Raw genomic sequence first — 14,338 nt, 5'->3', positions numbered from 1 at the left:
AAGAAATTTAGGGGGATGGTGGGGGGGGAGGTTGAAAGGGGGAACTGATCACAATGATTGATGCACAAACCGGTTCCCAGGGAGACTAACAATAGAAATGTTGGTGAAGGGAGACAGTGGATGGTGTAAAATATGAAAATAAAAATAATTTATAAATTATCAAGGGGTCACTAGGGTGGGGTGGGGGGAGGAGAAAGAGGAGCTGATACCAAGGGCTCAAGTAGAAAGAAAATGTTTTGGAAATGATGATGGCAACATAGGTAAAAATGTGCTCAACACAATTAATGGATGGAAGGCCAACAAATGATCCTTGAACTAACTACAAGCTTTTATTTCTTGTTGTGTTTTGTTTTTCTTGTCATTAGTTTGTTGTACATTGTTACTTGGTTTTGCTCTGTCTTGTGTTTGTGCATGCTGTTATCTCTGCAGGTCTATCTAAGTAAGATAGGCTGGATAAGCAATCTGGAGGAGAAAACGGGACCGACAGTTCCAGGGGGGACATGGGAGAGGGGGAGGAGGGTGAAAGGAAGTGGTGTTAACAAACCCAGGGACAAGGGAACAACAAGTGATCCAAATTGGCGGTGAGAAGGGTGTGGGAGGCCTGGTAGGGCATGATCAAGGGTAATGTAACCAAGAGGAATTGCTGAAACCCTGGTGGGGACTGAGCATGGTAGTGGGACAGGAGGAAGGACAAGGGAAATAGAGGAAAGAGATGGGAGGCAAAGGGCATTTATAAAGGTCTAGATAAAGACATGTCCATATGCAAATCTATTTATGTATGAGGATGGGCAAATAGATCTATATGCATGTATTTATAAGTTTAGTATTAAGGTAGCAGAAGGACATTGCGCCTCCACGCAAGTACTCCTTCAATGCAAGAATACTTTTTTCTATTAAATTGGCATTCTATGATGTTCACCTTCCCTACACAACCACTGAAGACAAAGCGGGTGAATAAGCAAATGTGGTGAAGAAAGCTGATGGTGCCCGGCTATCAAAAGATACAGTGTTTGGGGTCGTAAAAGCTTGAAGGTAAACAAGCGGCCATCTAGCTCTGAAGCAACAAATCCTACATGGAAGAAGCACACCAGCCTGTGTGATCATGAGGTGCCGAAGGGATCAGTTATCAGGCATCAAAGAAAGAAAAATCATATCATTTTGTGCTCACCTCCCTGAAACGATCGCTGAAGACAAATGGGTGCATAAGCAAATGTAGTGAAGAAAGCGGATGGTGCCCAGCTATCAAAAGATATAGCATCTGGGGTCTTAAAGGCTTGAAGGTAAACAAGCAGCCATCCAGCTCAGAAGCAACAAAGCCCACATGGAAGAAGCACACTAGCCTGCATGATCACAAGGTGTCAAAGGGATCAGGTATAAGGCATCATCAGAACAAAAAATTTTATCATAGTGAATGGGGGAGGAGTGCAGAGTAGAGACCCAAGCCCATTTGTTAGCCACTGGAGATCCCCTGGCAGCGGGGTCTCAAGCCAGTCAGGGTGCGATGTAGCAATGATGAAAAATACAATTTTCCTCTAGTTCCTAAATGATTCCTCACCTCCATCCCCTCACCACCATTATCATGATCCGAATTCTCCCTTGCAAGTCTGGCTAGACCAGAAGATATACACTGGTACAGATAGGAACTGGAAACACAGGGAATCCAGGGAGGATGATCCCTTCAGGACCAGTGGTGAGAGTAGCGATACTGGGAGCGTAGAGAGAGGGTGGGTTGGAAAGGGGGAACCAATTATAAGGATCTTCATGTGACCTCCTCCCTGGAGGATGGACAACAGAAAAGGGGGTGAAGGGAGACGTCGGACAGTGCAAGACATGACAAAATATTAATTTATAAATTATCAAGGGTTCATGAGGGTGGGGGAAGGAGGGTAAAATGAGGAGCTGATGCCAGGGGCTTAGGTGGAGAGCAAATGTTTTGAGAATGATGAGGGCAATGAATGTAGATGTGTTTTACACAATTGATGTATGTATGGATTGTGATAAGAGTTGTATGAGCCCCTAATAAAACAATTAAAAAACAATTAATGGATGGTTACCAGAGCTATAAGACACCCCAATAAAATTATTAAAATTAAAAAAGAGCTGATATCAAGGAGTTCAAGAAGAAAGAAAAACTTTGAAACCGATTGTAGTAGCAATCGCACCATACTGCTTGATGTGATTGACTATGGATTGTTACGATATCTGAAAGAGCTCCCAATAAATGATTAAAATTAAGTTAATAAATAAATAACACAAAAAGGTGGTGACCATGAGTAGTGTTGGGGTGTCAGGTGCTGTTGAGTCAGTTCCGGGTCACAGCAAACCCATGTACAATAGAGCCAAACAGTGCCCAGTCCAACGCCATCCTCACACCTGTTCTTGTTGAGCTGTCTGAAGGGGGGTGGGGAGGAGAGGTAAACAACCATCGACCGATTCAAATTTAGAACCGTATCCACCAGCTAGGCTAGCATTTGACAAAAATTATTTACCCAAAGCGACAAGGATATGTAGTACAACTTTAAAGTTCTTCTGTAACTGAGGGATGACTAGGGCTAGTGTGTTGATGTGGATGATTCTCATAAATATTAAAAGGAAAAAAAAGAAGCAAGGGTTAGAAGTATTGGTATTGTGCTTACAGTACAATACCATTTATATAGTATTTTTTAAAAAGTAAAACAGTACTAATGTTTTTTAAAAAAATATAAAACAGTACTGTACACTGTTTATGGAGATACCTATGAAGATGTAGTAAAAGTATAAAATATTCACTGAAATGATTAAACACCAAATCCAGATGCAGCTTGCTTCTGGGGGGTGGGGGGTGCTGAGAGTCACGTGGAATGGGGACTAAGGAGGCCGTCAATGATTTTTTAACATTTTGCTTTCCAGACAGGCTGACGCCAATTGTGCAAAACGTGGAGATTTGCAGCCTCGGTGCTAAGATGTTTTCTGTGTGCATTAAATATTTTAGAAAACGCAGTTCAGGGAAGTGTAAGGATACCCACAGTTCTTGTCCCCAGAAGCAGATTTCTTTGTAGTCTTTTTAGAAGGAAATGTACATGATTTGGGTTGTACCATTTCACATTCAAAAGAACACGAAATACAGTCCGAATCCTCTTACCTTCATTGTAACAACCGGAGTTTCGCTCAGTCTTTGGATATAATGAAGCAGCTTCTTTCTCTCCTCCAGGGAACTAAAATGACAAGAAAATATGCAAATCCGTCAGCCTGCCTTGGAGAGTCCGTGGGGAAGACTCCAGAATGCCATCTACCGTGGCTTCTCCATACCAACAGCAGGGGAAGGAACAATTCATCTGAACACGTGCACTCTGGACGCTCTCCCGAATCCGGCCAGGTCGCCAGGTGCTGGGTTTGTCCTTGATCCTGAGAACAGTACATGCAGGGAAAACACAGCACTCTCCATGGTCACTGCAGTTGGGGGGCGCCATCGAGTTGGTTACGACTCATAGCAACCCTCTGAATATTGGAACGAATCACTGCTTGGTCCTACGCCGTCCTCACAAATGTTCATGTCTGAGCCCATTCTTGCAGCCACGTATCAATCTAGCTTGTCCAGGGTCTTTTTCCATTTTTTGGCCGCTCCTCTATTACGTCCTCCTTCTCCAGGACTGATCTCTGCTGATAACATGTCCATAGTATGTGCGATGAAATCTAGCCAACTTCATTTCTGCTGTTTTGGAAAACAGTCCAGCAAAGAGTAGGACTACAGCAAACACATGGAGGTCTTGAGTTGGCATTTATTGTGTGTCCTCAAAGCAGGAGATCTGAACCAAAGTCCAATGGCTTCTAAATCCATAACCTTGGGTTAGGGGTTATCTGCTTTCACAAGGGCGTTTCAGCCCTAAGTCCAAGGGAGTATTCCCGTTCCTTTGATCTGCTTCAGGTGTGTTTAAGGAAAAGTCCAGTTTGCTTGGTGGGGTTTCCAGATTGGATCCTTTTCATGTGGCCCACGAAGGTGCCTATTGTGCACCTCTAGCGGACAGTCTCAAGTCCCGCTTGTCTGTAGGTTCTGCCTGGGCCACCAAGGGCAAGATAGCAACGAGGTCAAAAGTACCCAATTAGGCACATTAAACCAAGCAACTCACAAGCTCTTTCACGTCCTCATTGGTCCCAGATGCTTAAGCATCTCTACAACCAAAAGCAAGTTTTAGAGTCTATCCTGACATCCTTTTTGGTATTTCTTTTTTAAAAAACAAGCCCTGGCCAGTTTTATTAAAGAAAAATATTGCCGGATTCTCACCACTCAGTTCTGGGCACGCTTCTAATGATATCAGAATCCCCAGGGCCGGTGAAGACCAGCCTGCATACCCTGTAGGACTTGCCGCACGCCGTGCCCAACTCCATGTTGTGGCCGCTGCTGTGATGGGCACTGGTTTCGGCCAACATGGCGTAGTCCTCGATTTCCGGTTTCCTCCAGGCCGGGCGGTGGTTGGCCAGGATGACCAGTCTCGCTTTCCCTTGCCCGACCATCTCAAGCGTCTGCTTGTCGCCCAGCACGTATTTTCCACTTTTCAGAACGAGTTGGAGGCTACAGCTGATGGGACTCCAGCTCCATTTTTGTCTTCTTTGCGGCCACCATCTTCCTGTCTTAGGTGCGGGACGGCCCCCAACCAAGAGCAGCCGCCAAGATGGCTGGGGGGGGGCTTGGAGGGGGGAGAAAAACTTCTTTCTTTGTCTTTTAAATGACCTTCTGCTTTCAACCATAACTCATCTTTAGTCTGGGTCATTAGTGTTCAATATGTCAAATCTATCCCAGAGATGGTTTCAAAATTCAGGTGGGATATATTATTAGTTGTATCTTGGCTCTTCTGGACTTAAAAAAAATTTTTTTCAGCTTCAACCTGAACCTGCATATGCATAATTTATGGCCTGTTCCACACTTAAGTCCTGAGCTTTATTTTGGCTGATGATATGGAGCTTCTTTGTCATTTCTTCCCAAACATGCAGTCACTTTGAGTTGTGCTATGTCACTGGGTGAGGGCCATGTGTATAGTCACTGCTTATGTTGGAAGAAAAGGTATTTGCAGCAAAGAAGTTGTCGGTCTTGCAAAATTCTGTCCTATGATCTCTATCCTATTTTCTATCACCACGGCCATTTTTCCATCTATTGATCCCTCCTTTGTTTCCAACTTTCTTATATCAATCACTGGTAATTATCAATGCATTTTTTATCAGTTTCAGACAGAGGACATTGGTAATATTCCTCAATTTCTTCCTCTTTGGCTTTAGTGGTTGGTATGTAACAGACTTGAAGTTTGGTCTGTTTTAAGACTTTCAAGTTTGTTCTACATTTTTCTTCCATTCTTTCCAGGGCAATCTGAGATCCTGATCAGAGTGGTCAGTAGTTGCAGACATGCGCTACCTAGTTGTGTTAGTCCAGGTAGACTAGAGAAACAAACCCAGAGACATTCATGTGTGTGTAAGAGAACTTTATACCAAAGAGCAATTGTACATTAAGAAAACATCTCAGCCCAGCCCAGGTTTAGTCCATAAATCCTATATTAGCCCACATGTCCATTCTCAGTCTATAAATTCTTCAGACTCATGCAGTGGAAGCATCTCAATGCTGGCATGGGTCTCCATGTGGCTCCTCCAGCCCCAGGGCTCTGGCTCCATCAGCATAACACATCTGGCTTGTCAGCAGGAATATGAAGCAGAGTGTGTGTCTGCCCTCCAATGAGCTATTTATCTCTGTGGTGCTTCCATAGTAGGTCATCAAGCTTAGACTTGATTGACAGGCCAGACTCCACCCCTTCACAAGTTGACAGGAAATTATGTAACTAGCTCACTAGTTCTTCTGGTCTCCGGGGATAGAGGCTGCGGTTCATGTGGCCCATTAGTCGTTCAGACCGATTGTTTCCCAATGTGATCTTTTTTAACAATCTACTTCCATGATCAGTTTCTAAGCAACAGTGCATGAAATAATTTAGTGTAATTCTTTGTTTGGATCCCTTGTTTATGTGAACATAAACAATATTTAGCCAAGAGAAATTCCACAAGGAAAAGCCCCATGCTTCCTCACTGTTGACAATTCTCTAATGAACCAAAGTCTTCATTTTGTTTTAATTTAACCAATGGATCCTCAGCCTGGATCTTTAACATGTTCCTACTCTAATCTAGATTTGAAATTTCCAACCTTCCACGGGGAAATTTAACTCTCTAATTTTGTTAAGGGCTTAGAATGCATTGAGCGCTTTACATATTAGGGGGCTTAAGAAACTTGTAGAATAACTGAATTAAAAGGTCATGGACATTTTATAGAAATTTTTAGAAGCTTCCTCATATACGGCCTCATTATTAGTCTTTATTTCACAGGTATACAAATAGAAAGGTTAAATAATGTGTTTGGAATGATCAATAACAATGTGACAAAATCTTTAGGTCTAATGCTCGGGATACTTCCAGTCTTAATACAGAGGTAAGAGATATGTTCGACATAAGGTTGTGGCTTTGACCTTTCTTTCCTACATTAACTTCCACTAGTTCTTACACGTTTTATGGTGTGCATGGTTTTGATACGAGCCTTCCAAAACTGAGAGTAAAAAGCTGGCTATTACTCATTTCGTGAAGGCTTGTCAGAAAAATTCTTGAAAGCAGGAATCAACAGTGATATTAAATACAGGGTTTATACAGCAGCATCTGTAACAAAATACTGTGCTACCCAAGAGGTGGCACACTCTATCTAAATTTACTTACTTTTAGCTTAACATATCTCTACTTCAGCAAACACAAAACCTTGGAGCAGAAAAAGCCTCACTTGAAGTCTATGCGCTGCCTCCAATCCAAAGTGTTCACCACCTGCCCTATTGTGGGAACCCGTGATACTTTTAACACAAGACAACATTGGAACACATAAGAACTTTAAATCTCGGCGGGCGATCACTGCCAGAATGTGCTGGAGAATATTCAAAATAATGGCATTGAGGGTTTTTCTAATTTTATGTTTGTTTTTCAATTTTTTAAATTAAAAGATCGTTTTATTGGAGGCTCTTACAACTCTTATGACAATCCATACATCAGTTGTATCAGGCATATTTGTACATATGTTGCCATCATTCTTTTCTAGACAGTTACTTTCTATTGAGCCCCTGGTTTCAGCTCCTCTTTCATCCCTCCCCCTCTCCCCCTCGTGACCCCTTCATGGATTATAAATTATTATTTTCATGTCTCACACCGACTGCTATCTCCCCCGGCCCCCGTGGTTTCTGTTGTTTTCCCCCTGGAGGGGAGTGTGTGGCTATGTGCCAATCATTGTGATCGGTTCCCCCTTCCTCCTACTCTTTATTTTAATTCCACTTTTAAAAAAAAACCAGTTTTATTAGCACCTTATCCACATGTCATACAAGTCAATAATCCAATCATGTCAAGAAGAGTTATACAATTGTCACCATACTCAATTTTAGAGGATTTTCTTCTTCCTTCTAGTCATTGTTATTCATGTAATTATTAGGATTTTTCCCTAATTGTGGCATAAATATCTCAACAGAACATTCTCCAATTCCCCAACTTCTACCTTTCATTCATTAATTCTCCTAAAAAAAAAAACACCTCATGGATTTGAAAAGTGGACGGCTTTTATTAGGGATGCTGGGCTTTGCCTCACAGAGGTGCCTAACATGATCCTGCGTGCACTTGGCTACAATGTGAATTTATCACTCTTACCTTACTCCAAGTTTTTCAAGAAGAGACTCATCAAGGAAGTGTAGTAGTGAACCTGTGATTTTATTTTCTGTGGAAAAAAAGGGGAGAGAAAACAAAAGAACAAATTCAATATTTACTACCGATGTTTTTCGGTTTGATCTCCCAGGATTTACCTAATCAGATCATTTATTGAGCACTAGTACACTTTTTGGGTATATATATAAAGTCTTAATTTCAGCTAGAAATGATATAAAAAGAAGCCTTTTGTGATAAATTAAGTAAAATTGAGTAACAAAAATTGCTTCAGTATTTGTGTAAGTGATTCGAAAGAATATCAATCTATTAAAAAATACAGTGAGGGGGCGCCGGAGTGTCGTAACAGGATGGGACAGGTAGGAAGGAGGGCAGTGCTGGTTCTATACAGAACATGATGAACACGGTGTCACGGCATTGCACGTGTATGAAATGTCAAAGTGGAAAATGCTTTTATATAGATCTATATACACCACAATTCAAACAAAATCAAACACCAACCAAAAAGGTCATGTGAAGCTGTGGCGTTTTGTCACTCAATTTAAAACAGAAAGTGGGTAGAAATAGTGGAGGAAGTTTAAGTCTATTTTTCTTAGGATTCTTCACTCAAATCACAATCTGAAGTTGGCTGGAAGTGCTGATTTCTTCCTAAAACCTCTTTAAAAAGCATCCCAAACTCTCTTTTGAAAAGATGAAAAAGTTGTCTTTTTTCTTTCCCTGCTAATTAGCTGCTAACTGCGGGCTGTTTACAAACATAAAGCTGCCTAGAAGTAACAAGTTTATCCCCGGAAAGAAAAAATGTTGAAATGAAAATAGTCTGTTTTCTATGTTCTTATAAAAAAGTTATTTAGTATTTTTAAAAAACCATTTAATATGTACAAAATATTACACAAAATATTAACTTACTTGAGTTCTCCCAATAAGTGACCACTATTAACATTTTAGAGACTACCATTCAAGACCTATATTAGCGCAATTATGTAATTATGAGATTTTAGAACCTGTTTTGGCTCTCTAAGAGCCCAGTAGTGGGTTGAGTTGGGGTGCTAACGGCAGCTCCCTGAAGAGAAAGACAAAGCTTTCTCCTCCTGTAAAGAGCTACTGTCTCCGAAATCCACGGGCACTTCTGCTCTGCCCTGTAGGGTCGCACGAGTCGCCATCAACAGAGTTTGGTTTACTTGGCTAGTTAGCGCAGTTACACCAGGAATGCCATAAATGCCGGACTGTAGCAAATAAAAATGTCTTAGTTAAAGATTTAGGAGGCTGAAATCACTGTCCCAGCTCTAGGGAAGATTCTCTCTTTTTAAATCATTTTATTGGGGGCTCGTACAACTCTTATCACAATCCATCCATCCATTGTGTCAAGCACATTTGTACATTTGTTGCCATCATCATTCTCAAAACATTTGCTTTCTACTTGAGCCCTTGGTATCAGCTCATTTCCCCCCCTCCCTTCCCGACCACCCCTCCCTCACGAACCCTTGATAATTTATAAATTATTATTATTTTTCATGTCTTACACTGACTCTCTTTTGGCTCTGGAATACTGTCCTTATCTTTTAAAGCTTCCGCTCAAAGATTTACACACCTCTTTTCCCCCTATCTCCTATCTCTGCTTTGTTCTCATATTTAATCTCCTTTATAACTCAAATTAACTCAAACTACACCCCCCCCCCCACACACACACACAAATCTGGTCTCAGTGAGCTAACAAAGACAACTCATTCCCATACGGGATTATGACCACAGGTTTGAGGTTAGGGTTTAACGCCACATATTTTGGAGGGACAAAATATAACAACATAATTTGTTTGTTTACCTTACACAATACATCATGGATATCTTTCTCAACAATTATGAGATTTTCTAACCTTGGTTGTGTTCTCCAATGCTTATTGATAAGAGTATTTGTTAAGGTAGAGCTGGCATAAGATTCTGAAATCCAAAGACATACCTCTACTTAAATCCTGCCCTCTTATTTCCTAGCTGTGTGACCTTGGGTAAGTTACTTTCTATCTGTAGACCTCAGATACCTCATCTGTAAACAAGTCACTTTAGAGCTTTCCATTTCAGAGACCTGCGTAGACTGTATTCCACGATGAGGAAATGAACCCAACATCTTGAGACTAGTTTTTATATCCACCGACAGCATGTCATGTCCTCTGCTGTGGCAGGCTGCAGGACCAAGGGAAGACCACCACCGAGAGATCCAACGGCGTGGGCAGCCACATCCTCGAGACAGAGCGGCTAAAGCTGTTGTTGTTAGGTGACATCATGTCACTTCAGACTCATAGCGACCTCTTGCACAACACTGCCCGGCCCTGCATCTCCTCACAATTGTTCCTGTGCTTGAGCCCATTGTTGCCGGCACGATGTCAACCCGTCTCGAGGACCTTCCTCTGTGTTGCTGGCCCTCCACGTTACCAAGCACGATGTCCTTCTCCAGGGCCTGGTCTCTCCTGACAGCATGTCCAAAGTCTGTACGACAAAGTCTCACCATCCATGCCTCTAAGGAGCACTCTGGACAGACGTCTAACAAGACAGGTGTGTTTGTCCTTTTAGCAGTCCATGGTACTTCCAATATTCTTCTCTAGCACCCCAATTCAAATGCATAGATGCTTCTTAGATCTGCTTTATTCAATGTCCAGCTTTCACATGCTTATGAGGCAATTGAAATGACGGCTTGGGTGAGGCACACCTTAGACCTCCAAGTAACACCCTTGCTTTTCAACACTCTCAAGAGGGCTTGCGCAGCAGACTGACCGGATGCACCTCTTCTTTTGATCTCCTGCCTGCTGCTTCCACGAGCACTGATTGTGAACCCAAGCAAGAGAAAATCCTTGACAGCTTCAACCTTTTCTCCATTGACCGTCATCCTACCCATTGGTCCAGTTGTGCGGATTTGGGTGTTCACTCCATTGAGCTGTAATCCAGGCCGAAGGCTGTAGTCTCTGATTGTCATCAGCAAGTGCTTTAAGTCCGGTTCACTTGCAGCGAGCAAGGTTGTTAAATCTGCATACTGCAGGTGGTTAATAAACCTTCCTCCACTCCTGCCGCCACGTTCTTTTTCATATGAACCAGTTTCTCTATTTGATCAGCACATGGACTGAATAAGTACGGCGAGGGGCACACCTTTCTGGATTTTACACCATGCAATATGCCTTTGTTCTATTTGCACAGCTGCCTCGTGATTCATGGACACGTTCTGCGTGCGCACTACCAAGTGTTCTAGAATTCCCATTCATCTCAAGGTTATCCATAGTTTGTTATGATCCATACAGTTGAATGCCTTGGTATAATTAAACACAAGGAGGCATTTTTCTGGTACTCTCTGCTTTCAGCCAAGGTCCATCTGATATCAGCGATGATATCCAGTGTTCTTCATTTTCTTCTGAGCCTGGCCTGAACTTGGGCATCTCGCTGTCAATGTACTGCTGCAATAGTTGCTGGATGGTCTTCAGCAACACTTACATGCATGCGCTATCGATGATAATTGCTTTATGATTGGAACATTCTGTTGGGTCGCCTGTCTTGGGAATGGGCACAGATATGGATCGCTTCCAGCTAGTTGGTCAAGTAGCTGAGTGAGTTTGTGGATACATTTAAAGCTACTTCCCTACAAGGCCCACTTTCCTCCCTTCATACGCAAAGAAACAGCTCACTGTAGCTTAAGAAGAAAAGAAAAAGAGGGATGGGGGAAAAAAGAGAAATGCAAATTCAAGATATCTTTAGATCTGCAATCATTAAAGTCCCTCCTACCTTAACCTAGGCAAATAGGGCTCCACTCAAGCGTTACAAAGGTTACCCTAAGGAACCACTTCCATGGAAGACCTGGGTGGAGAAAAAAGCAGGGTCTAAATGTCCCTTTACCACAGAAAGCTGAGTAGATCTCAAGTAGCCGGTAAACTCCTTAAAATTCACATCCTACAATGCTGCTTCAGAAGTCTCTGGTGAGAGCAAGAATCCACACAGGTCCAGGTGACAGAAACCCAGCTGTGGGCTGCTGGGGTCCAGCAGTCAGCGGTGCAACTGCAATGCTCAGAAAGGGAAATTGCATTTGAACTGGAAACATTAGGAAGCTCTGTGTCCAGTAAACATATAATGAGCCCTACTGTGATTGTCCCCTCACCATATTTCTGCAATCAGTATGCTGAGCAAATAGAGAAGCTAGATTATATGAAGAAGAATTTGCTTATCAGGATTGGAGGAAAGCTTATTCACAACCTTCGATAGGCAGATAAAACAGCCTTGCTTGCTTTAAGTGAGGAAGACTTGAAGCACTTGCTGAGGAAGATCAAGGATCGACGCCTTCGGTATGCACTGCAATTCGGTGTAAAGAAAAAGCAAACACTCCCAAGTGGACCAAAAGGTGAAATGGTCAGAAAGGAAAAAGGCTGAAGTTGTCAAGGATTGCATCTTGCTTGGAATCACAATCAATGCTCATGGAAACAGCAGTCAAATGATGCACTGCATTGGGCAAATCTGCTGCACAAGACCTCTTTAAAGTGTTGAAAAGCAAAGATGTTACTTTGAGGACTAAACTGCACCTGTAGGTGAAAGTTGGACATTAAATACGAAAGACTGAAGAAGAACCAATGCACTTGAATCATGGTGAAAAATATTCAAAGTACCACGGACTGCCAAAAACAAACAAACAAACAAATCTGTCTTGGAAGAAGTATAGCCAGAATATTTCTTACAGGCAAGGAGGGCGAGACTTCACCTCACGAACTTCAGATATGCTATCAGGAGAGACCAGTGCTTGGATCAGGACAGCATGCTTGGTGGAGGGGCAGCGAAAAAGAGGGAAGTGCCTCAACCAGCGGCTGCAGCAAGGGGCTCAAGCACAGGAACACCGTGAGGCCGGCGTAGGGCTGGGCGGTCTTCCCTTCCGTGGCACACAGGGTGGCTCCCGAGCTGGGAGCGACTCAAGGCACCTAGCAACAATGGGGAGGCTATGTTTTCACTGGTGGAGAATTCACTGAACAAAACAAGCTCCCTCCCCTTGGGGAGAACCCAGAATTAAGCGGGTGAGGGGTGTAAGGGGGGGCGGACACACCTAAAAGTCTCCCAACACACTCTAAGATGACAAGGATGGAAGGAGATCCGGTGACAGAATATGCTTGGCTTAAAAAAAATAAAAAAGAATATGCTTGGCAGGAAACAGCCCATCAAGGTCCTCAGTCAAAGGACTGATTATTCATCTAGGGCTGAGGCAGCAATTTTCTGAAGAACCCCCCCGCCCCCCGAACCTTCAGAGGAAGACCCACCCACCCCCACTGTCCCTTCCTCCAACCTCAAGTCGTCCCCCATTCTCAGGGCGCCCTGCCTTCCGCGAGCCTCCGGGGCCAGTCTCCCAGCTCCCAGCTCGGTCGCCAGCTCGCCAGCTCTCAGGACCTGACCTAGTCTCCTCCTCAGTCCGTCCCACGGGGAGTCCCCATCCCAGACCCCAGTCCCCCCTCTGGGTGCCTCCGTGGTCGCGCTTCTCCGCTTTGGCTCCTTCTCTTTGGGCATCCCGATCCCCGGCCTCAGTCGCCCTTCCCCGGCCCCGGTTGGGGTGGGTCCCTCAGCCCCGAACCCCCTGGACCCCCCCTCCAGCTACCTCGGAAACGCGTCTGCAGCTCGGGGTCCCCGAAGCCATAGCGCTTTAGGAAAGCGCACACCTGCTCGGGGTCCCAGGTCTGGTGGTCCGGATGGAGTTCGGAGCTCAGGGATCTCTCCGCCGCTGCGGTGCGGGGGTCTGGCGGGGTCGCGGGGCTGCCATCGCGTCGGGCCCGTTTGAGGGGATGCTCGGAGCCCGCGTTCTGCATGGCTACACAGCGCGCCCAGGGGAGCACATTCAAGAGGCGCGGGGCCCGGCCTGCGCGCAGACGCACTGACCATCCGAACCTAGGCGTCAGTCGGCTGAGCATCGCGGGCTGCGGACTTCTGCGCAGGCGCATCCATAGCTCGTCGGCGCCGGGGCTTGCGCGCCCGGAGGCCACGTGCGCAAGCGCAGTGCCAAACCGCTCCCCCCCGCGGAGCCCTGGAGACCGCCCCGAGGGCGGTGCTCGGAACGGATTTAAATACAGGGTGGGGCCGGGCGCCCCCTAGTGGCCCTCAGCCCACACTGCGGTGGGCGGGTCTTTAGCGCTGGGTTGAGGGCCGCCCTGGCGATGCGGTGGGGACGCGCTGGGCTGTGACAGGCTGAGTCAGCGGTTCGAAACCGGCCGCAGTTCGGCGGGAGAAGGACTGGGCTTTCGACTCCTGCCCACAATTCTGGTCTGTGCGTGTGAATGGACTCGACGGCGGTGAGCCTCGTGGATTGAGGATCGTCTCCTAGAAATCCCAGGCTTCCTCTCGTTTGGGTTTCGTGTACCCCACCCCCACTTGGGCATGGACTCCCCAGCAACTGTTTTTGAGCCTTCTCTCCCCAAGCTTACAACAAACAGACACTTCAGTAGCTCCCGAGGGGGGCTGCCAGTCTGTCCAGGAACCCTTTCTTCAGGCTTCCGTAAGGGGCAGGCTTCAAACTGGGGCTCTCCAAATGCACATCCTTAGGAAAAGGACGCAGCAGCCCTCTTCCTGGTCAGAGCCGGCAAGCTGTCCCCGAGCAACAAGTGTCCCTGTAAATTCCGATTCATGCAATTGACCGAGTTAAAAA

At 45.0% G+C, this 14,338-nt stretch overlaps 1 protein-coding gene and 1 pseudogene across 2 annotated transcripts in view; both read right to left on the bottom strand.

Annotated features, from left to right (window-relative positions):
* Nucleotides 1–13,626, bottom strand: part of LOC142423469 (deoxynucleoside triphosphate triphosphohydrolase SAMHD1-like) — a 42,125-nt gene extending 28,499 nt beyond the window's left edge. The window contains exons 1-3 of one of the 2 annotated variants that reach the window (XM_075528794.1): nt 13,359–13,626; nt 7,684–7,750; nt 3,122–3,194 (exon numbers count right to left, since the gene is read on the bottom strand). In XM_075528794.1, coding sequence (XP_075384909.1) covers nt 3,122–3,194; nt 7,684–7,750; nt 13,359–13,578 — 360 coding nt within the window. In that variant the 5' untranslated portion in view covers nt 13,579–13,626. Of the gene's footprint in view, nt 1–3,121; nt 3,195–7,683; nt 7,751–13,297 lie in introns of both variants that reach the window. The other variant, XM_075528795.1, reaches the window with a different exon arrangement.
* On the bottom strand, nt 4,258–4,697 carry LOC142422195 (large ribosomal subunit protein eL30 pseudogene; annotated as a pseudogene).
* Nucleotides 13,627–14,338: the final 712 nt, after the last annotated feature.

Source organism: Tenrec ecaudatus, chromosome 12, assembly GCF_050624435.1.
Source record: "Tenrec ecaudatus isolate mTenEca1 chromosome 12, mTenEca1.hap1, whole genome shotgun sequence".
Classification (NCBI taxonomy): Eukaryota; Metazoa; Chordata; class Mammalia; order Afrosoricida; family Tenrecidae; genus Tenrec; species Tenrec ecaudatus.
Note: the sequence above shows the minus strand (reverse complement) of the source record. Positions and strands in the feature narration are given on the sequence as shown.